This window comes from Pollicipes pollicipes, unplaced genomic scaffold (genome assembly GCF_011947565.3).
Source record: "Pollicipes pollicipes isolate AB1234 unplaced genomic scaffold, Ppol_2.1 Scaffold_6686;HRSCAF=7923_pilon_pilon_pilon, whole genome shotgun sequence".
Classification (NCBI taxonomy): Eukaryota; Metazoa; Arthropoda; class Thecostraca; order Pollicipedomorpha; family Pollicipedidae; genus Pollicipes; species Pollicipes pollicipes.
In genome coordinates, this window is record NW_023596921.1 from 5,253,019 (window position 1) to 5,275,447 (window position 22,429).

General features: G+C 60.5%; 1 protein-coding gene across 1 annotated transcript in view; it reads left to right on the forward strand.

Moving 5' to 3' along the window:
* The window catches only part of LOC119107501 (putative phospholipid-transporting ATPase VA), a 67,309-nt gene that overhangs the window by 40,641 nt on the left and 4,239 nt on the right, over positions 1 to 22,429 (forward strand). The window contains 16 exon segments of the mRNA XM_037230959.1: positions 1,595 to 1,744; positions 4,327 to 4,446; positions 5,032 to 5,223; positions 8,207 to 8,354; positions 9,248 to 9,457; positions 10,087 to 10,202; positions 14,058 to 14,192; positions 16,122 to 16,248; positions 16,773 to 16,950; positions 17,200 to 17,406; positions 18,033 to 18,187; positions 19,067 to 19,269; positions 19,646 to 19,769; positions 20,296 to 20,453; positions 20,976 to 21,080; positions 21,957 to 22,144. Coding sequence (XP_037086854.1) covers positions 1,595 to 1,744; positions 4,327 to 4,446; positions 5,032 to 5,223; positions 8,207 to 8,354; positions 9,248 to 9,457; positions 10,087 to 10,202; positions 14,058 to 14,192; positions 16,122 to 16,248; positions 16,773 to 16,950; positions 17,200 to 17,406; positions 18,033 to 18,187; positions 19,067 to 19,269; positions 19,646 to 19,769; positions 20,296 to 20,453; positions 20,976 to 21,080; positions 21,957 to 22,144 — 2,516 coding nt within the window.

The following is a 22,429-nucleotide window of genomic DNA, read 5'->3' on the forward strand; positions in this document are numbered from 1 at the left end:
GCGTGTGGGAGGCGGCGCATCGCGCTCTGTGTCATCAAACGTTGAACAAATAGGTCCTGCATGCCGTGCCCCCAGCTGTGCGCACCGGCAGCGCAGATGCCTGCCTTGCGCTGCTGAAGAATGCTAAGTGTTTTGGGGCCGTCGAGAGGCTTTGTGGCGAAGTCTTGTGGCGAAGTCTAAACGGTGACGTAGATCTGCGGAGTAACGCAGCCGCTCGCGATCAGCTGTCGGCGTCCGGCGCCGCACTCTCGGACGCGGCGGCCCCGTCCCGGAACACTTCCGTCCACCGCTGCCAGGGGCTCGCGGGCGCCGAGCCGGACGGAGCCGTCCCCCGGCGATCACGCGCGCCAGGAAAGAGGCAGCGGCGTGTACCTTATCGGCCTGGGTTTATGATGCTGCACTCTGTAGCGCAGAGCTCTGACAACACAGTGGTGCTCCGTTTAATGCACGCCTTTAAGTTGGGCCCTGATGCACGTGATACCTCGCTGTGAGTCGTGCCTGGTGTCATGCCGGGCTTCTGCCTGGCCAGTTACTGCTGTCTGGAAGACGGTGACACCGGACTCGGCAAGGCAGTGTGCCGTCCCTCGTGAGGCCCCACTCATGTCATCATGGGCGTGGCACTGTTCTGGATGGCACTGGGCCCAGCTAACGGTCCGCGAGCAGTGAAATATGCGGTAGAATGACCGTTTGAGGCGGTCAATGTCCACCGGGCAGTGGTAGGTCTTCGAGTAGTGCTCAGCAAACCGTGCATTATTGACGGTGCAATTGATGCGTGGGGCGCAGCCGGCGATCGCGGCGTCGCCAAGTCCTGCAACATTGATGGCGCCGCGTGTTTCTTTCATGGCTGGACAGCCTTGAATGTGGCCGAGTCAATACGCCAGCGTTGCACGGCGCGGGTACGGCTGGCGCGTCGCGCCGCGCCAGCCGTGCTGCGTGCGGCCTCCGTCGCCGCCGCCCCATGCGGGGTCGAACAGAGACCGCCCGGCCTGTTACGACGCTCTGGCAGGTACTTTGCCACAGGTGTTGATGATCTGGCAATAAGTCGCCGGCGATGTTACGGCTCGCGCCGCCGTGCAACCAATAGCGCACAATGGCGCCGAAAGTGTCGGGCTTTGCCTGTTGCGACTGCGCTTCATTGATTACCCGTGGCGACGCCGCTGGGCGCCCTGCACTCACCATTGTCCGTGGTAATGCGCCGGCAAGACCTGAATGGCCTCAGGGCCGGCCTGTTGGATTGACCGTCTCTTATACCACGCCCCCCCCCCCCCTGCACGCACGAGGTCACGGCCGGGTCACGCTGTGAGTCGTCCGTGCTGAGCATAGCCTTTAGTAGTAATGATGTGTGTTTGGGCGTGACGATGATGCTTAATGTTGCTTTGGAGAATTGGTGGTAATTGTGGCGTTTATGTATACACGCATGACGTGCGTGCTGGCATTTTCGGGCAGACAGCCAACCAACGCAAACATGAGGTTTCCACCCACGTGCAGGTGATTATTCCTTTACCCATTTGTTAATGCGTGATGACCTTCGACGTCCGGTGTGCGAGTGATGGCCGTGACGCCCATGTGACGGTTTGCGCGTGCGCGTCGCCAGGTGATGATACCCGTCTCGCTGTACGTCACGCTCGAGATCATCAAGCTCATGCAGGTGTATCACATCCATAACGACCTGGAGCTGTACGACGGCACCACCAACAAGCGGACCGAGTGTCGGGCGCTCAACATTACCGAGGAGCTGGGTCAGGTAAGAGGCCGTCCGGCGACCGGTCGGCGGCCTGGCGCCTCCGGTGCCCCCGGCGGTCCCGGTGGTCCCGGCGGCCCTGGCGCTCCCGTCCGGCCCGGCGCTCCCGTCCGGCCCGTCCCCAGCGCCGCGGACCGCGGAGACCAGCCGTGGCGCCAGGGGCTCGTGACCTGCGTTCGCTCGCGGCAATACCGTGCGACGTTCATGAATGTGACGCAATCGCTTCTGCTGACGTCCCTGCAGCTCAATGTAGAGTAATTGGCCGCCATGTTACGATCGTGTTACAAGCCGGCTGCCGCCGGACAAGCAGTTGTGCGCCGGTGGTGGTGTAGCTCAAGATCCTGCGGGCGTGCTGGCGGTCGACTCCTCCACGCCGCAGTCCTTACCGCGCCGGATATCTTGGCATGCATAGACTGGGCGACCGTTACGAGCCCAGTGGTCCGGCGCCACCAGCCGGTGACGGGGGCTGTTTGATGCGCCTCAATTTGCCCGTAATAAGTCACCTGGGAGGGCACGGTTATCGCACTGCGCCACCGTAAGCCCGCCGGCACGTGCCGTGTAGAGGGTGCCTGACCTCCGGGCCGCGGCTTGCGGCCGGTCGTGACCTCAGCCCGGCGCCCCTGGCCTAGGCAGCCCTCCCCCCCGCCCCCCCCCCCCCTCCCCCCGGGCGCCGGGCGTGTTGTTACGGCGGCGGCGGCGGGGGTGGCGCGGCACGGCACGCAGCGCCCCCGCGCCCGCCGCCGGCCCGTGTTGTGCCGTTGCTAGGGCTGTCGAGTGACGCCTGGTCAATCAACCGGCCGCCCTCGCCACGGCGCGCGGCTGATGTTTGACTCGCCTCGGCGTTTCCGCCCCTCTTGTGAGGGCCCGCCGCGGTGGCGACACGCCTGCTTGTGAGGGCCGCCGCGGCGGCGACACGCCTGCTTGTGAGGGCCGCCGCGGCGGCGACACGCCTGCTTGTGAGGGCCGCCGCGGCGGCGACACGCCTGCTTGTGAGGGCCGCCGCGGTGGCGACACGCCTGCTTGTGAGGGCCGCCGCGGCGGCGACCGCCTTTGATGCACGCCTGCTGTGGGCGACACGCCGCTTGTGATGGCCGCCGCGGCGCGACACGCCTGCTTGTTGAGGGCCGCCGCGGTGGCGACCGACGCCTGCTTGTGAGGGCCGCCGCGGCTGGCGACACGCCTGCTTGTGAGGGCCGCCGCGGCGGGCCGCACCGCCTCCTGCTGTGAGGGCCGCCCGCGGCGGCGACACGCCTGCTTGTGAGGGCCGCCGCGGCTGGCGACACGCCTGCTTGTGGAGGCCGCCGCGGCTGGCTGACACGCCTGCTTGTTGAGGGCCGCCGCCGGCGGCGACACGCCCTCTGCTTTGAGGGGCCGCCGCGGCGGCGACACGGCCTGCTTGTGAGGGCCGCCGCGGCGGCGACACGCCTGCTTGTGAGGGCCGCCGCGGCGGCGACACGCCTGCTTGTGAGGGCCGCCGCGGTGGCGACACGCCTGCTTGTGAGGGCCGCCGCGGCGGCGACACGCCTGCTTGCGCGAGGCATAACGCGTCAATAGGCGCTGGTGACGCTCGGTGACGCGGCTGGGCCCGATGTCTTATGCATATTCGGTCTATGCCGAAGCAATTTGTAAGGGTGGTGCGTGTGTGTGTGGTGTGTGTGTGTGGTGTGTGTGTGTGTTTGTGTCCTAGCAGCATATTCCTCGTTATGTGTGCCTGGGTTGGGCTATTAGCTCAAGATGACGTCATGCCATAGCTCGGATGTGTTTGCAATGTTGTGTGCTCGGTTATACCGGAGTAGGGCTTTTCCTGGCTGTTAGACATGCTTAAAATAGACGTTGGTAGTGGTAGTCACAATGTGTTGCTCGAGGAAGGCGACCGACGGCGGGCTGAAGTCACTGACTGACATTACACGAAATAGGGACTGAAGTGGGACGGAAAATGTGCTATCGATTAGGATGTTTAAAGCTTTCCTCGCCGAAAGAATAGGCTGAAATGCCTGGAACATAGCTGACATGGTTCAGCATCTGTGCCTGGTTCATCTGGATGAAGGGATTTCTTGTTTGAAATGCTTGAAACATATTCTGTAGGAATTATTCCTGTCATGCTGCAGCATATGTCAGTGGCCTACATGGCTAAATTAATTCCTTTGTACATGCAGTTGCTTTGCTTCACTGTACGCCAGTTCCATAGATGGAACGCTGTGATACACTGATGATAGTATCGAATCAGGTACTGCAAGTAAGACCCCCGAAGACAAGGCTTTGCCAGGGTTTTTCCGTTCCATGCTTAGTGTTAAAGGAAGGGGCGGGCCCACATCGTAAGGGCTTGACGTTCCTGGCCTACTGTGATTCTTCTCCTGGCCTGAGTAAGCATCCTTCTCCCGATCTAAGCATGCATAGCTTTTGAGGTAGCAGAAGCCAGAGGACTGTGCGACACCGTCAACACCCGGAATTCAAAAGGACCTTCGCCGAGTGGAGTTTTGAGCCACATTGCTTGTTGTGAAGCATCTTTGAAGGAATACGAGCCGTGTCCGCGGCTCGGAGCGAGCGGGCGCTCTGAGCCGCCAGCCGCGCCCTGCTGTCCGCAGGTGCAGTACCTGTTCTCGGACAAGACGGGCACGCTGACGGAGAACAAGATGGTGTTTCGCCAGTGCACCATTGGCGGCATCGATTACAGCCACGACGCCGTCATGGAGGGCTCTGGGAAGGTGGGTGTCTGCGCCGGCCGGCGCTCTGCCCGCCTCCTGGCTGCGGCCGGGGCCGCGCGCTGTGGAGGGACGCGTGCTGGGGAGGGACGCGTGCTGGGGAGGGACACGTGCTGGGGAGGGACGCGTGCTGGGGAGGGGGACGTGCTGGAGAGGGACACGTGCTGGAGAGGGACACGTGCTGGGGAGGGGGACGTGCTTGAGAGAGAGTGAGAGAGAGAGAGGGAGGGAGGGAGGGAGGGAGGGAGGGAGGGAGGGAGGGAGGGAGGGAGGGAGGGGGAGGGAGGGGAGGGAGAGGGAGGGAGAGGGGGAGACTGAGAGGGAGAGGGAGAGAGGGAGAGAGAGAGGAGGAGAGAGAGAGAGAGAGAGAGAGAGAGAGAGAGAGAGAGAGAGAGAGAGAGAGAGAGGCGCTTTGACGGCGCGAACGCGTCGCCAGTCTGTAACGCTCGGCGGCGGTGGCAGCGCCAGGTGTGCCGCGCCACAGGCCGCTCTGGCGCACCCGGCGCGCAGTCTCGCCGCCCTGTCCGGAGCAGGCGGAGCAGCCTGCTGGCGACACGCGGCGTGCTGACCCGCCGCCACTGTCCGCAGTTCGAGAAGCCATCGTTCGTGCTGAACCGGCGGTTGCAGGACGAGCTGAACCAGATGGATATTCAGCTGTCGGTGGTGAACCACACCGGCGAGCTGCTGTTCACGCCACACGCGCAGCGCGTGCGCGACTTCTTCCTGCTGATGGCCTGCTGCAACACTGTGGTGGTGGCCAAGCACCCGCACAAGGACAAGGTGGGGCTGCTGATGGTGCTGATGTGTGTGTGTATGCGTCTGTTTCGCTGCACGGTGCAGCTCCGCCATTAAACGCGACGACCGTCTCAGGAGGGGTCTCGCGGCGTGCAGGCAGCCGGAGGCCGGCCCCGTGGCCTGGACGCCCGTGCCGTCCGCTGGGGCCGATGGCGGCGTCGGCCGACGGCAACGGACCGCTTACGGGAAGAGTGGCCCGTAGCGGCGGCAGCGGCCCGCTGCGGGGGGAATGGCCCGCTGCGGGGGGAGTGGCCCGGTGCGGCGGTAGTGGACTGCTGCGGGGGGAGCGGCCCGCTGCGGGGGGAATGGCCCGCTGCGGGGGGAGTGGCCCGGTGCGGCGGTAGTGGACTGCTGCGGGGGGAGCGGCCCGCTGTCGGGGGGAGCGGCCCGCAACGGCGGCACCGGCCCGCTGCGGGGGAGCGGCCCGCTGCAGCGGCAGCGGGCCGCTGGCATGTCCAGCGGTCGTGCCCGGAGGTGACCGAGCGTGGCTCAAAGCTGGCGCGCCGTGAGCCTGTTGCGTGTCCGCCGCACGTGCTCGGCCCACGTGCGGTGGGGCGCGTACATTTGCGCCGCACGGCCCCGGCTAACGTGGAATGAAACTTAAAGCGGCCGGCTTTAGTAGTGCGCCAGCCTTGGACAGTATTGATTGTTGCCATGGACAGCATTCGTCCTGGCAATTAGTATTCGTGCCAGGTGGCATGAATAGCCAGGCGTGTGTTTTTGAGGCCCTGAGGATAAGAGACCCGCTTAGTGGTGGGGTGGAACGGTGTGATATTTCCACATGCACTTTTCCACTTTTCTGAATTTGGGCCCACATTTCTGCATTGGGAAAGGCATCAGCAGACTTGCGTATAGGGTGTGAAGTATCGCGCTTGATAGCATATTTCTCCAACCGTGCGGCTGTGCGTACCAGCCGGTATTGACATGCTGAGTTTTTTTTTCATAAAGGCGTTAGTGACACAGCGTCGGCATGGAATGTGTACGTGACTGAGCCAATGGCCGCGTGCCTTTGGGTGATGCCACTGTGGGATGATCGTTTGGTCACTGAATGATGTACATTTAATTCAGCTCGTAGATTATTAATCATGGTTAACACTTCCTACTTGATGATGGGCAATACTCGATTATACAGGCGTGGAAGTCAGTTGTAGTCTTGCTCCTTGTCGTTAGATGGCCATGGTTTCCATCAAACGAATTCATTCACGTAGCCCACTAATTTCTCAGTACCGGGCTATGTGTTGACCTTAGTGTTGCGTTATGATTTGATGGCTGTATGCTAGTGCCTGTCGCGGCGATATTGAGCTTCGTCTTTACCACGTTTCTCATTCTTCCCCTTTATGAGTCGTTTTTCATTCTTGTTTTCGTGTGACAGTACCATGCATTGCGAATCGCCGGCGAGGGGCCTTGACATATGTGTTGCTGCCGTCGTCGTTCTGCGGTGATTTGACACAAGCACATGAACGCCCCAGCGGAAATGCACAGGTCCTGAATTAAAATGTCTCGCCCGAACGATGCGTAGGCCGTAAGGTAACCACGTTATCATTGATTTAATGTTCAAATATGACTTAGTAAATTGCGGCGTGCATTGCGAATTTTGCATTTCACGGGTCCATGCGTGGGTGGGTCTGCTTGGCCTTCGTGGATGTTTCGTGCGTTTTCACTGGCATGTGTTTCGCATTGCAGTAAGGCACTGGTCATAAGCTGCCTAATTATTGTTCCAGCGAGTTGAATGCATGACCAGGTGCAAGGCTGTGCGCAGGAGTTGTTTCGATGTTGAGTGAGCAGAACAACGCGTACACAAAATCACATGTGGCTTGTTTCCGTACAGGTGCGCTCTGTCCCGCACCATCAGGGGCCTTGTGCAGAAATACGTCATTACCGGGCGGGTTGCCGCACCCGTAATTGGTCCGATACTGGAGCGCGTGGTGCGCTGGCCAGCGCCTGACTCGTCGTTAATCAGTCCGCAAACGTGACTGGTCGGTGCTCGTCGCGAGGGACGTCTTGTGCTGGAGTGCCACCATCACCTGCGTCGCTGCAATATAATTGGAGCGGCGGGCGGTCTCCAGACGGCCATAACACTTGGATAGCATCTTGATGGCGCGCGTCCGGTGGCGGTGCGCCGCCGCCCCTGCGCTCGGTTGCACCTGACCCGGACAGCGGTGGGTCCCCACGGCACCTGTCGGCGGGCGCCGCTCGTCGGGTCGCACACCTGGTCGCCCTGTCGTAAAGCATCGCTGCAAGCCTGTCCGCTGCGAACCCGTCCGGGCGCTCGTGTGGCCATAGCTGAATATGCCGTGTCAACACATTCAGTGTGAGAAATTTGCAGGGCTCAAAACTCAGCGGGGACTTGAAGTGGCTCAGGGTTGTGTGCGGCGCTCGCGACTTGTTGTTGTTGTTTTTTAATTGCCATTCTTGCGTGATGTTTATGACTGAACGAGGCTCTGGCGCCGGCGGTTCCCTCAGGCCTGTCCCTGTCAGTCCCCAGCGCTATTGACCTGCTTCCAGTGCCGCTCGCCGTCGCTACTTGCCTTTGTGTCTGTTTGACAGCCGATAGCTGCACAAAGGTCACTTGGTGGGCCCTCTTGTTGTCTGTACCGCTGCTGTCCGCCTGGTGGGTCCACCGTTGTCTGCGTCGTTGACCTCTTGGTGGCCCCTCGTATTGTCTGGGCGCCGCTGACTGCCTGGTGAGCCCTCCTGTTGTCCGCGGCACCGCTGACTGCCCGTTGGGCCCTCCTATTGTCTGGGCGCCGCTGACCACCCGGCGGGCCCTCCTGATGTCTGCGGTGCCGCTGACTGCCTGGTGGGCCCTCCTGTTGTCTGCGGCGCCGCTGACCGCCTGGTGGGCCCTCCTGTTGTCCGCGGCGTCACTGACTGCCTGGTGGGTCCTCCTGTTGTCCGCGGCGCCGATGACTGCCTGGTGGGTCCTCCTGTTGTCTGCGGCGCCGCTGACCGCCGCTCGCCGCCGCAGCTCTCGTCGTCGGGCACCACGCTGCTGGACGACTCAGCCGACGAGAGCTCGCACCAGGTCTCGGTGCCAGCCACCACGCCCGAAGACAGCGTGCTGGAGGACGCCGGTGACGCGCCGGACTTCGTCCGCACGCCGAAGAAGTGGCGACGTGAGCATGAGTGGGGTCGCTACCGGGGTGGGCCGGAATTGGACCTTACAGCTTTTGAGGAAGTCTGGTTAGTTTGGTGCTTTGACCATGTCAGACCACGCCAAAGTCAACTGGACGTCAGGAACAGTTCATATGTGCATACGCCCCCACAAGTAAGGTGCGGTGGGAGAAAGGGGCAGCGAATGTACTGGGAACGATGGTTGTCGTCTTTTATTGCCGATTTGGACGGCGACGACTAAAGTTGGAGTTGGGTCGGACAACGCCCTCGGGCAGTTCTTCCAATGCTGGGTGAGCAGCATGAGTGTAAATGTGAGCCAAAATTTCGGCGGAAATCGGTGCTATACTTGACGGTTAATTGTTGTGAACCATCGTGATTAACTGCTATACCCCGTAACTATACTGCTAATGCCTTTTCCATAAGTACTGGTCGCTTATTGTAATTTTGCTAATCGGACCTGTTGAGTTGGTTGCCTTGCTGACGTCTATTATATGCGGTGAGCGGCCGCACGGCCGCTGACGGTGATACCATCAGGTCGTGACTCCCCGTGACGCGCGGCCGCTGACAGTGATGCCGTCGGATCGTGACTCCCCGTGACGCGCGGCCGCTGACGGTGATGCTGTCGGGTCGTGACTTTCCGTGACGCGCGGCTGCTGACGGTGATGCCGTCGGGTCGTGACTCCCCGTGACGCGCAGGCCGCTGACGGTGGTACCGTCGGGTCGTGACTCTTCGTGACGCGCGGCCGCTGGCTGTGATACCGTCGGGTCGTGACTCTTCGTGACGCGCGGCCGCTGGCTGTGATACCGTCGGGTCGTGACTCCCCGTGACGCGCGGCCGCTGACGGTGATGCCGTCGGGTCGTGACTCCCCGTGACGCGCGGCCCCAACGGCACAGGTAAGCTGGCGATCGGCAAGGCCGACTGGCTGACGCTACCGCTCAGCCTACCGCGCAAGCAGTCGCGCTCCAACACGCCCACGCCGCGCGAGCTGCGGCCCATCTTCGAGGCCGAGAGTCCCGACGAGATGGCGCTGGTCGAGGCCGCCTACAAGTACAACGTCAAGCTGTTGCGGCGCACCGCCACCCACATGGTGGTCTCGCTGCCCGGTGAGTGGGCAGCTGCCCCGCCGGCTGCCCGCCGCCCAGTCGGCTGCCCACTGCCCCCGGCCGCTGCAGCTGCCCTCCCATACAACGGCCGCCTGAAGGGTACGGTCCGTCTGCACGCTCCACAGTGCGTGTCACTCGCTGCCCATGCGCGGTAGATCGATATTTCCATACGCTGCTAGTTTCTTTTTGATGCCGAGCCGTTTGCGTCCTTAGTTGTAGCGGCGCTCATTTTGCTCGTGTTTGGCACCCTGTCGTACCCGCGTGTGACCCGTACGATGCTCCTTGGTATTGTCCTACCCATCCTGTGGCCTGTTACCTCATCCATGTCCTGATGTAGTTCCTGACGCCCGCCCCTCCTGTCCCCGTCCAGGTTCCCCACGCGTCGGCCTCCAGCTGCCGTGAGTCACTACAGCTGCCGTGAGTCTGCCCGCTGCTCTGCGTGCGTCCTCTGGGTGGCTGGGGCCGACCCCAGCCGCCTGGGCTCACCTCGCCCACCACCTGCCCAGCGCCGCCACGGACCGTGCTACGGTCGACGCCCGCGGCGGCGGCGGCGGCGCCGCCCCAGCCCGCCCCGGCCCGTCCCGTCATTCTGCCCCGCATGCGCTTATGCGCGCCGTACGTCTCCACAGCGGAGGGACTGGTGGAGTTTGAGATTCTGCACGTGCTGCCGTTTGACTCGGACCGCAAGCGGATGTCTGTGATACTGCGCCATGTGCCAACTAGCCAAATTGTCGTCTACACCAAGGTATATTCGTGTGTGCGTGACGGGAAGCCGTGGGGGTTTGTAGAATTATTCGGTTAGTTTGTTAATGTCGGCGCCGACAATGGCGCCCCGCCACCAATGGTCAGTTCCTTTTACACTATAGAACGTTACTATACATTCCATCTAGCTTGCCATTTGTTGACCTTGTATGATTCTGCAAGGGGTGTATGCCTCGTCAAAGGGTTAGCAGTGTCGCAAGTTCGTGACGTCACCTTATATCGATTTTAACCGCCGGACATGAGAAATGTGAGAAAAAATTAACCTGACACTCGCCATTTATTGTTAGCATCCGTAGTTTTAATTGTGGGTGGCGGCCGTAACTACGTTCAGTGGAGTGGTAAAATGCGACGGTCAGTGACGTGGTAAACGGCAACGGTCAGTGACGTGGTAAACGGCAATGGTCAGTGACGGGGTAAACGGCAACGGTCACTGACGTGGTAAATGGCAACGGTCAGTGACGTGGTAAACGGCAACGGTCAGTGACGTGGTAAACTGCAACGGTCAGTGACGTGGTAAACGGCAACGGTCAGTGACGTGGTAAACGGCACCGGTCAGTGACGTGGTAAACGGCAACGGTCAGTGACGTGGTAAATGGCAGCGGTCAGTGACGTGGTAAACGGCAACGGTCAGTGACGTGGTAAACGGCACCGGTCACTGACGTGGTAAACTGCAACGGTCAGTGACGTGGTAAACGGCACCGGTCAGTGACGTGTACCACGTCCTGACGTGGTAAACGGCAACGGTCACTGACGTGGTAAACGGCACCGGTCACTGACGTGGTAAACGGCAACGGCCAGTGATGTGGTAAACGGCACCGGTCAGTGACGTGGTAAACGGCAACGGTCAGTGACGTGGTAAACGGCAACGGTCACTGACGTGGTAAACGGCAACGGCCAGTGACGTGGTAAACGGTAACGTTTGGTGACTTGACTCCGTAAGCTGCAAACCGGACAACAAGGACCCTTAACGTCGCATGGAGACTGCAGCTGCGGGTACTTTCAAAGGGCGTGTGACTGTCCGTATTAACAGGCGTATGATCTCACGAGTTCATCTCACGACACTTAAAATGTCAGAACGACCACAGAATAGACCTTGTCATTTACTATTGCACAGGACTCTGATGAAAAAGAACCCTGATGAACCCGAAAGCTCAAGTGCATCAGTCTAGTTTATCAATTGAAATGTAGTTTAAAGTGTTGCGCTTCGTTCCATACACTACATTAATGTGACCGCGACGCGTACGTCTGACGATGCACCTACTGGACGGGGCGCCTTTGGAGCACATGTGACACGAACATGACAGAATATTGTAACACGACAGCGGACGGACAATGCTGACATCCTTCACACATTTAATGACATAAGGCGCCTCGAAACATGGGAAAGCATAGTTATCAACGAATTATCCCCAGCCCTAAACGGACACGTCTTTGTAGAACCAGCTCTTGAGTAATTAGGGAGTCGACGTTAGCTAGTGTTGACGTGATTGTGACTGTGTCTTTGCAGTTCTTGGCTTCTATTACCGATGCATTTGATACACATTCAAGTGACCATGTAAATATTTGGCGTCATCGTACTAAATCATGTTATAAAGACAGAGATGTACGACTCGTACACTGATGTGGAGATTTAAGAGAATTTTCTATATTTGAAGATAGTAGTGCAAGCATCAGCTATGATGAAATTAGCCTACCTATAGCTGTTGGTACACTTTTAGTGGAAAATGCTTCTCTAGGCAGCATAGTTTCTCTGTTTAGAAAATATGTTATCCAATGCATCATTGTTTGATTACGCCATAGCACCTTGCACAACATTGATTGAGAGCCAGTGGACGGTCGTTTTATCTGGAAATCGTGCTCACGAACGTCAGATGTGAGTGACTCGACATGTATGTTTTGTTTATCCTTGGTCGTCACGTGACCAACGAAAATGGCAAGATTTGAGTGACGTAATTATGGCGTCATGGATGCTGGGATGACATTGAAATTACCTTTAAGAATGATGGCCTTTTCCCCGAAATAGTCTTCACATATTTGCGGGCATGTACCTCGGAATTTAGATGAACTTAGGTCATAAGAAGGGTTGTGCTGTGAACTGCACCAAATGATCTTCAGCACGGTAATTCCGGTTCAAAATCCCATACGAATGTGGAGCACTCCCTTTAAGAGCGCTACCTCAGAATAAGGGTCATTTGCAGAACAGATAAATCTGGGAACGGTTGCAGACCCGGGGAATTCCGGTGACTTACTTCACCAGCATGTAACTCCGCCAAAATGGACCGAGATGTTTCATGCGCTGTAAATGGCGCCGCCGCGATTACTATCCTCTTCGGAACAAAGCCTGCCGCGAAGTGTCAGGGCCGTGTGTCAGCCTGAGCGGCGGGAGCGCGGGCACAGGTGTGGGGAGGGGGGAGGGGCAGAGGTTTGGCGTGCGCCGCACGCGCCGCCGAGCGACCGCTCTCACGTCATTCGTGGAGCCCCTCCGTAGGCGGCTCGCCCAGACACCGGTCGTCGCCCAGCGGCCGAGCCCCGTCGCGTGTGGACCGGCTGCGGCGCCCTGACGTCGCCTCAGGGTGTGCTGACGTCAGCAGCCGTCTGTGTGTGTGTGTGTGTGTGTGTGTGTGTTCGTTGTCAACGGCGTGCGCGCGCGCGCGCGAACGCCGTTGATTACAAAGGGTGCATCTGACGTGTGTAGATAGGCGAATTGACGAGTAGCCATGGCGCCAGGCCAGACCGGCATTTCCGTCGCTGTCGCGCCGTTGGCGTCAGGCTGGTGTTGTCAGGAGGGGGGGGGGGGGGGGACGCGTTATGGTATACTCCTGCACTGTGTCATTTAGATTAGTCTAAGCGGTTTACGATTCCTGCACCGGCGCAGCTAATCCGCCATGGACGTCGGGTTAAGCGGCAGGTAGGATCCAGTCATTGAGCATCATTTAATGTATATATATAGCGACGGGAAAGCTGGCTGCAAGCACTTCGCATGTGTTTTTAGATAAGCGAAGGGGCTCATAAATGCCCTTTAATGTGAATAATTTGTGCAGCTGGGCTTTAAATCATGCAGAAGAATCGCTGTCATGGTCGACAAAGGTGGCTGCCTTTTCTGCGGTGGGCTTCGCCCTAACCGGCGGTATTTGTGGCGTGTCGCTGGGCGGGATACTTATGGACAATTATTCACACGATGGCTATAGGCGTAATAGCTTCATCGTATCCGTGATAATGGCCCTACCATGTCTGATAATGGTCCCATCTTGCCAACAGTGTCGCATTTCGACTGGTGTAGCAACTCCATCTTGTCACTGATGTCGCACTGTTGGTGGCGTGATGGCCCGACCTTGCCGTGACGTGGTAGTTTGAATGGGTGTAGCGGAGCACTCGACTCATGTCCGGGCCGGAGAGTGACGTCATGCATCATCGCTACAGTTAGTGACACTCACAGTGCTATCTAAGTTATGCCGCTCAGGAGGGTTGAAGTTTGTAAGACGCGGTTGGGTGCCGGGAGGGCACCTGAGTTACCCAATGAATCAGCAGCAGGCAAGACCCATGTGACAGACAGACATGCAGGGTCAGGCGGCCCTTAAACATCATGGGACATCAGACCGCTATGACCACTCGTGCCGTTGCCACTCAGACCGACTGTAGTTAAATTCACTGTTCAGACTTTGCACCATTCCTCTGCATGTGAACCGAAAGACTCGTCCGTTATCTCATCATTTACTGACTGATCCCTGAGGCTGCTATTCGCAAGTGCTTGGGTCTTGTTGAGGCCATCCGAAGGCTCGGGCTGGGGGTCGCTCGCACCGCCGCGGCGCCGTAACCCGCGCCGCCCGCCCGCCGCCAGGGGGCCGACTCGTCGATGCTGCCGGTGGTGCGGACGACCAGCGACTACCAGTCGCAGGAGATCCTCTACCGCACCCAGCAGCAGCTGAACGTGTCGTCGCGCCGCGGCCTGCGCGTCCTCGTGTTGGCCAAGAAGGTGCGACCCGGCGGCAGGCGCCGGCCAGCCTCCCTCGCCTTGGGCGGCGCGCGGGGGTGCGCTGTGCCACTGAACGTGCTGTTGATGGGCTGGAGGGAATGTGTGGGGCCATGGCGGCGGCGGGGTCGCCTGCTGTTCGCCAGTGGGCCTTCACATTGCCGGCGTGCGGGGGACGCGTGGGATAAACCAGAGCCTAAATGAATCACCTGACTGTGCTGGGCTGACGTGACTTGATTCTGAGTATAGCATCAGTAACCCTTGCCGTGGGTAGTGGAGGAATTTGTGTATATGTTGTCATGTTACCTGGTACCACCGAATTACCCTTCATAGTCGGCCAGGTCTGCTGGTCTCGGCTGTTAAGGGCACTGAACATAGGTAGCCGCGGGTTATTCTCAGCTCTCAGCTATTCTGCACGTGACATTGTGTGCGGGGCGCCCCCTCGGTTTTAGTGCATGTTTTGATGTTGTAGACCACCCTAACACGCTGGCCTCATATGCGGACGCCAGCGTGACGCGCTGTGCTGTGGGATGGCGTTGGTGAGAAGTCGCACGACCCAATGTCGTGATCAGTTGAGGGATATTCACGCTTAATGTCATCTTACTGCATGGACGTGGAAAGTCCCTGGTACTTTAGCTGCATTACGAGTTCAGAGCTCTTATGATGACACGTATCGACCTTCAATATGCTGAAGGGACTGGTCGAACGACGTTGTCAAGCGACACATTAGTCATGTTGACAACGCTCAATATAACATGAATATCGACAATGCAAACAACGTTCGCTTTGATTGACGTCGTTTCACCATTACCTCCTGGCATATCGAAGGTCGATAACTGTCAGCACAGGAACTCTGAACGCATAATGCGGGTGTAAGTACGAGCGACTGTCCGCATGCGTGTCATAAGATGAGAAGTAAATAGTCCTCAAATGACGACAAAATTGGGTCACGTGACTGGCTGAATTCAATTTCAAGAACTGTGAATTCACGATACCGAAAATCAGTAGCCCAAGGCCTTGTCCGCTTGCTGATATCGGGTTATTTATATGCTGTTGGGTGAACCATAAAAATGCGCGCATGTATTGGCAGTTCTCCAATATGAACTAGGCACTGGTATCGGCTGGCACGGATAGTTTGCCGAGAAACATTGTCATGGTATTACTTGCCTGCATGGTATTAGTTATTATGCGTTCAGTCATTTTCTCGGAGCCCGCCACATGTATTCACGCACATAGGATTGTTTAGTTATCAGGGTGATAAGACCGTGGTGATCTCACGCCCTGCCTTTTGACTGGGCCGGTGTTGCCCCAAGTGCTGTTTACAAGTGCTGTTCGCCCCAAGCGTCTGCTTGGACTGTCGTCTGCTCAAGTGCTGTCGGTTCAACCGTGATGTGGGACCAATTGACGTCAGTTTAACAGAAAGGCCTGTCTCGGAGCTATCGGTTTGGCACCAACATCCGTCCCAGGCCTGTCGGTTCGTGTCCGCCTCCTCCCAGCGCTGTCGGCTCGTGTCCGCCTCCTCCCAGCGCTGTCGGCTCGAGTCCGCCTCCTCCCAGCGCTGTCGGCTTGTGCCCGCCTCCCAGTGCTGTCGGTTCGTGTCCGGCTCCTTCCTGTGGTGTCAGTTTGTGTCCGCGTCTTCCCAGCGCTGTCGGTTCGTGTCCGCCTCCTCCCAGCGCTGTCGGCTCGTGTCCGCCTCCTCCCAGCGCTGTCGGCTCGTGTCCGCCTCCTCCCAGCGCTGTCGGCTCGTGTCCGCCTCCTCCCAGCGCTGTCGGCTCGTGTCCGCCTCCTCCCAGCGCTGTCGGCTCGTGTCCGTCTCCTCCCGGCGCTGTCGGCTCGTGTCCGCCTCCTCCCAGCGCTGTCGGCTTGTGCCCGGCTCCTCTCAGCGCTGTCGGGTAAGCTGCGCTCGCTGACGCGGTTGCCTCGCCCGGCCAGTGTCTGACGGAGGAGGAGTACCAGCACTGGCTGACGGCACACCGTGAGGCGGAGGCTCTGCTGCACTCGCGGGAGAGCAAGCTGCAGCAGTCGTACGCCGCCATGGAGGATCGCATGGAGCTGCTCGGTACGCGCTCACCTGCCGACCCTCCAGGCTGGCGTGGCTGCCACCTCGCGCCGAAGCCAGGCGCGGGCTCCAGCCCCCCGACCTGCTGCCCTGAAAGTTTTACATGTACCGTCTTGAACCCGTGCTAGATTTGGGACCGTTTGGACGGGGTTTTGGATGATCTTGGTGCGCTCCATTAACGGAAACCTTTGGGAACTTGTATTAATATATTCAAGTGACTTAAATTCATCACAATTATTCTGATGTTATCCCAGTTCTAACTTGGGAGGGACTTACGTTTCCCGTCGCTAGCGTTGCTGCCTCCCTCTGCACGTGCCTTCTGGGCTTGCGATGCCGGTGCCCCGTCTGGGCAGGAAGGCCGGCGCGCCGTCTGAGCTTGGGATGCCGTTGCCCCGTCTGGGCAGGTATGCCGGCGCCCCGTCTATCCTAGGGCGTGTGGCTCGGGGCCTCCGGGGTTTCCCCCGAGCCCGACGGGACGGCGCGCGGCTCGGCCGTTCACAGTCGGTCCGTTGTGCGCGCGCCAGGCTGCACGGGCATCGAGGACCGGCTGCAGGATGGCGTGCCGGAGACGCTGTCGGCGCTGCGCAGCGCCGGCATCGTCGTCTGGGTGCTGACCGGCGACAAGCAGGAGACGGCCATCAACATCGCCTACTCCTGCCGACTCTTCAGTCAGGACATGGAGGTCATCAAGATCAACGCCAGGTGCGTCACCGGTGGGCGCCTGCCCCGCACGCGGGCATCGCCGGCCGGACTTGCTCGCGTTGAGTACGTAGTCTTCCGTCTGTGGGAATCCGTACCGACTTTGCTGATGTTGATCGCTCCTTCGCCTGTCGCTGGTCGGTGCCGGCCCGCCTGGCTCCCGTGAGACCGGAGTTGTAGGCGCTCTGCAGTGACGGCGCGCCCCCGGGCGCCACAGCAGCCGTGCCTGACCTTTACCGACCGCGCCGGCAGGAGCAAGAATGCGGCCGAGCGGACCGTCACCTTCTACCTGGACCAGCTGAACAGCGAGGGGGCCGAGTCGGCGGCGGGCGGCGGCGGCGGCGGTGGCAGCTGGAAGCGACGCCCAGCCACGCCAGCCAGCCTGTGGTCGGCCGACACGGCCAGCACGGCCGAGCGCAGCGGCAAGAAGGCGCTCGTGGTGGACGGGAAGACGCTCACGTGAGTGCCGCGGCGCCGCGTGGCCGATCAAACGCTCTGGCTCGCACGGGCCGGCCGCCTGTCGCCCACGCCTCTCCGTGTGGCGGCCTCCGCAGTTCAGGCGTACTTGTTGCGTGTTTGGATCGGTCGTATAAGTCGAACGCCCGGTGTTCGTGGAAGTAACGACTCGACGGCTGCCCATGAGGCCAGTGTTTTTGCCGTACCGCGATAATCGCCGTAATTAATACAGTGGCAGGATGGCGCGTGGGTTCATGCTTTGGCGGCTGGAGACTGTGTGACGCCCAAACGTTCTAAGGCACATGCGTAAGCACACGGTGTGCCGTCTAGTGGGCAGCGCCGCGCGATCTGCTGAGGTATCTCCCTGATGGGTTCGGCACGTGTGTGGCGAGGACGTCCGTCTTTTGGACGTCTCTCCGCGCTACCAATCGTTTCCTGATTTCTCCGCCAAGAATAATGCCGTATGGGCGTTATTCAGTGGTCTGCTAAGGTTTCCATATGGATATCTCCCGGTGAGCTATGCCGGGGCCCCGCGTTATCGGCGGCGGCTGTGGTCTCTGCTATGGGTCCTGGCGTCGCTGGGCGTCTCGCGCTCCCTCCCGAACGCTGACAGCCCGTCCGTTCCGCAGCTACTTCCTGGACGCGCGCTCACAGCTGCAGGTGCCGTTCCTGCGGCTAACCGGCTACTGCTCGGCGGTGCTCTGCTGTCGCACTACGCCCCTGCAGAAGGCCTACATCGTGCGCATCGTCAAGAACCAGCTGGGCGCCCTCACCATGGCCGTCGGTGGGTGGCTACGGCTGCGGGGACAGGCGGGCCGGGCGGCAGCAGTGGCGGCCGTGGGGCGGCGGGCCGGGCGGCAACAGTGGCGGCTGCGGGACGGCGGGCCGGGCGGCAGCTGCGGCGGCCGTGGGGCGGCGTGCAGGGCTGCAGGCAGTAGGCCGGCCGTGGGGCGGGCCGGGCCGGTGGCTGGTGGAAGTGGCGGCCGTGGGGTGGCGGGCCGGGCGGCAGCAGTGGCGAGCCAGGCGGTAGCAGTGGCGGCCGTGGGGCGGCAGGCCGGGCGGCAGCAGTGGCGGCCGTGGTGCGGCGGGCCGGGCGGCAGCAGTGGCGGCAGCTGGTGGCGACCTTGCTGTGTGTCGCCCAGGGCGCAGCCGATACAGGCGTCGGGGATACGTGATGCTGTGACTGCCGGGCTTTGAGATACAGGGATGTAAGGACAAAATCAGCTAGCTTGTGTTGCCAAGCGTTTACTGTCTGATCGTCATCTGACAGTCACGGACTCATACGCACTCCGAAGGTGTTGAAAGGGAGAAGGCAGGTCAACTGTTGGGTCGATGGGCGCCACATAACTGTCGTGGTCGGCGCGCCCCACAGCCCAAATCATCATCATTAGTTGTTGGGTGACCACGGCTCATTGCTAAGTGATCGGTTTACGTGATGGAAAGGTGTGAGGCATAGCCAGTATGCGTCCGCGTGAGGTAAGCGCTGTGAGGTCATCGTAGGCCATTGCCGAACGATCGGTTTGAAATGTAAAATGCCTGACTCATTGCCACCCTTGACACATTTCTGCGTGCACAGGACAGCAGTCTGCCGGCAGACGGCGACAGCGGCGGCCGCAGTCAGTAGGCGCCATCGCTGACGCCGGCCCCGTCCCACCCCCGCCAGGTGACGGCGCCAACGACGTGTCCATGATCCAGACGGCTGACGTGGGCGTGGGCATCTCCGGCCAGGAGGGCACGCAGGCCGTCATGGCCTCCGACTTCGCGCTGGCCCGGTTCCGGTACCTGCAGCGGCTGCTGCTGGTGCACGGCCACTGGTGCTACGACCGCCTGGCGCGCATGGTGCTCTACTTCCTCTACAAGAACGCCGTGAGTCGCCGCCCGACGGCCAGCGCGACTGCGTGGGCGTGGACGCGGGCTTGAGTTTGTGAGTGGGGGTGGGGGTGTGGGTGCGCTGGTGTGGGTGGGGGTGTGGGTGCTGGAAATGGTCGGACGACGCGCAGCGGCATGAACTTACAAAGAGATCTATGACGATCGTAGGTAAGACTGAATTGGCCTTCATAGAAAGAACGCCCACTGTTATATGTCGGAGTTCGGTTCTTCTTTGGGATATTCAGAACACGAGGTTTGTCGCTAAATGTGCACTGCCAGCTTTGTGCTTTGTATTCGCTCGTGCCATGTTCCATCATGTTAGTGTGTCAGCAAGGCTGGAGGTGCTGATTCTGATACCATGACTCATTTACAGACATTCGTCTTCGTCATCTTTTGGTACCAGCTGTACTGCGGTTTCTCCGGCGCCGTGATGGTGGACCAGATCTACCTGTCCCTCTTCAACCTCATGTTCACCTCTTTGCCGCCTTTCGCCATGGGTGAGTGTCAAATTGTCTGCTTAGGTTCGTCTGCCTCCTGCCTCCCAAGGACACGCCGCTGTGGTCTGGCGTTGTGCTTTTTACTGAGTCGGGTAATTGAGGAAGCACGATGCTGCTCGAAAATACCCTATACTGCATTGATCCCGCCTAGTCATGCATCTGCATTAACCGCTGCGCGTCTGGGGAATGAGGGGTATGACCGGGCTTGATTCCCCGCGATGCCCGCCCTTCCTGCCAGGGTGAGAGAAAGGCGATGCCCTAGAGCCTCAACAGCTGAGTGCGCCGTAAAGCCTCAATGACAACAACCAGTTGCAAAGCCACTGCATTGTAAAATCAACGTGTGGCGTCCGCGTATGCTGACCACCAGAGCCAGTACCACCGCCTCGCTAAGCAGACCTGCCATGGGCTCAGCAGACAGAGATCATGCCAGCAAGAGGCAGGTGAACCACGCGTTGACCCTGGCCGGCGTGTGTCTACGGCGTCCCACTGGTGGGACCGGCGCTGACCGTGCGGCGCCCGACCGCAGGCATCTACGACCAGGACTGTCCGGCCGAGCTGCTGATGGCCCAGCCGCACCTCTACAACCAGGGCCGGCTCTCGCAGGTGTACCGGCCGCACTCGTTCTGGGTCAACATGGCCGACGCTCTGTATCAGAGCGTCATCATCTTCTTCTTCGCCGTGCATGTGAGTGGGCCCACCGAATGGAGCCCGGAGGCTGGGGTGGAGGGTGATGTGTGTCGGCGCCTACAGCTGATGTGCTGTCAGATAGTGCGCGCTCTCCGAATGTTGTCAGCTGAAAGCGGGGTACTGCACTGAGGAAGTTCTTAATGGATTACCCGCGATATGTGCGTGCGCTGCTGAAACGATCAGGTGTGGCCTTGCCTAGTCCTCATGCCGTTGCTCATTTTTTGTTTGGGTGCATTCGTCTTTTGATTAAGCGCGCTGCATTTGTACGTAAGCTGGCTTCCACGCCCGGCTTTCGGGGACGAGAAACGAGCGTGGCCGGCGATTTCTGGGTCTATTTTACCGCGGCCCGGTGGCCTGCTGTGTTCTGGCGGTCTGCGGATCCCAGTGACAGCGTGCGGCGCAGCTGGTGGCGTTCCGCGGTCAGCGTCACGCCCCTCGCCGCCGGCGCGGTGTCGGCGCGGCTCGCGAGCGCGCGCGCGCGCCTGCGCTGCTGACGCCGGGCCGGGCCGCCGTCCACAGGCGTACCACGACTCGAGCGTCGACATCTGGGAATTTGGCACCACCGTGGTGGTCATCTGCCTCGTCACCATGCTGGCGCACGCCTCTATCGAGATCAAGTCATGGGTAAGTGGCCGCCGGGGTGGCGCCGGCGCCGGCCGGGTGTCGGCTCCGGCACCCGCCTCGCCGCGACGCCGACAGGTGGCGCGGCGAGACGGGGCCGGGGCCGGGGCGCCGCCGGCGCCGGCTGCTGAGTGCCGTCCGCGCACTGGTAACTCTGAACACCCGCCCGCGTGGTGTCGTCTGCCGCCGCTGCCGCCGCGGGACGTCTCGCCACACACTGCATAACCGGCAGCCGAAATCCAGACTTGTGGGGAGCTTGTCAGAGACTGTGTGCGTGGTGTTGTGCGGCTGGTCCCCCAGTGTCTCGCCACCGATTAGAGACGGTGCGCGGTGTTGTGCGACCTCTGGTCCCCCAGTGTCTCGCCACCTGTCAGATACTGTGTGTGGTGCTGTGCGGCCTCTGGTCTCCCGGTGTCTCGTCATGGGTCAGAGACTGTGTGTGGTGCTGTGCTTCCCTGGTCTCCCGGTGTCTTGTCACCGGTCAGAGACTGTGTGTGGTGCTGTGCGGCCTCCGGTCCCCCAGCGTCTCGCCACCGGTCAGAGACTGTGTGTGGTGCTGTGCGGCCTCCGGTCCCCCAGCGTCTCGCCAGCGGTCAGAGACTGTGTGTGGTGCTGTGCGGCCTCTGGTCTCCCGGCGTCCCGTCACCGGTCAGAGACTGTGTGGTTTGTGCGGCCTCTGGTCCCCCAGTGTCTCGCCACCTGTCAGATACTGTGTGTGGTGCTGTGCGGCCTCTGGTCTCCCGGTGTCTCGTCACCGGTCAGAGACTGTGTGTGGTGCTGTGCGGCCTCTGGTCTCCCGGTGTCTCATCACCGGTCGCCGCCGGTCCCGTCTGAGCCGTCGGACCGACTGGTGGCTGACAACAGCGCCCTCCGTTCCAGACGTGGATCCACGCGGCCAGCATCGTGCTGTCGCTGGTTTCTTTCTTCGTGTTCGCGCTCGTCTACAACGCGGTGTGCTGGGCGTTTCCCAGCCTGGCCGGTTCCTCCTGGGTGATGCAAATGGCCATGAGCACCCCCACCATGTACCTGGTCGCCACGCTGGCCGCCGTCGCCGCCTGCCTGCCTCGGTCAGTCGCCGGCGCCGCTGGCGGGTCGGGTCACCTCGGGAAGCACGGCTCGCAGGCGCGGCAGGCGACCGTGACCGACGGGCTTGAGAGACCTGGCAGCGCGGGGAGCTGGTGGCCAGTGAGACGACTGGCCGTCCACACTGCCAGCGGCATGCGCGCCAGCAGTCGCAGTCTCGAATCAGGGTTATCCGTGTGCAAATGCAGCACCTGTGAATACTCCCACAACCGTCCTGCGCGGTTGAACGTGCGGAACCTCAGGGGTCTGCGCATTGTCTCGGCCAGAGT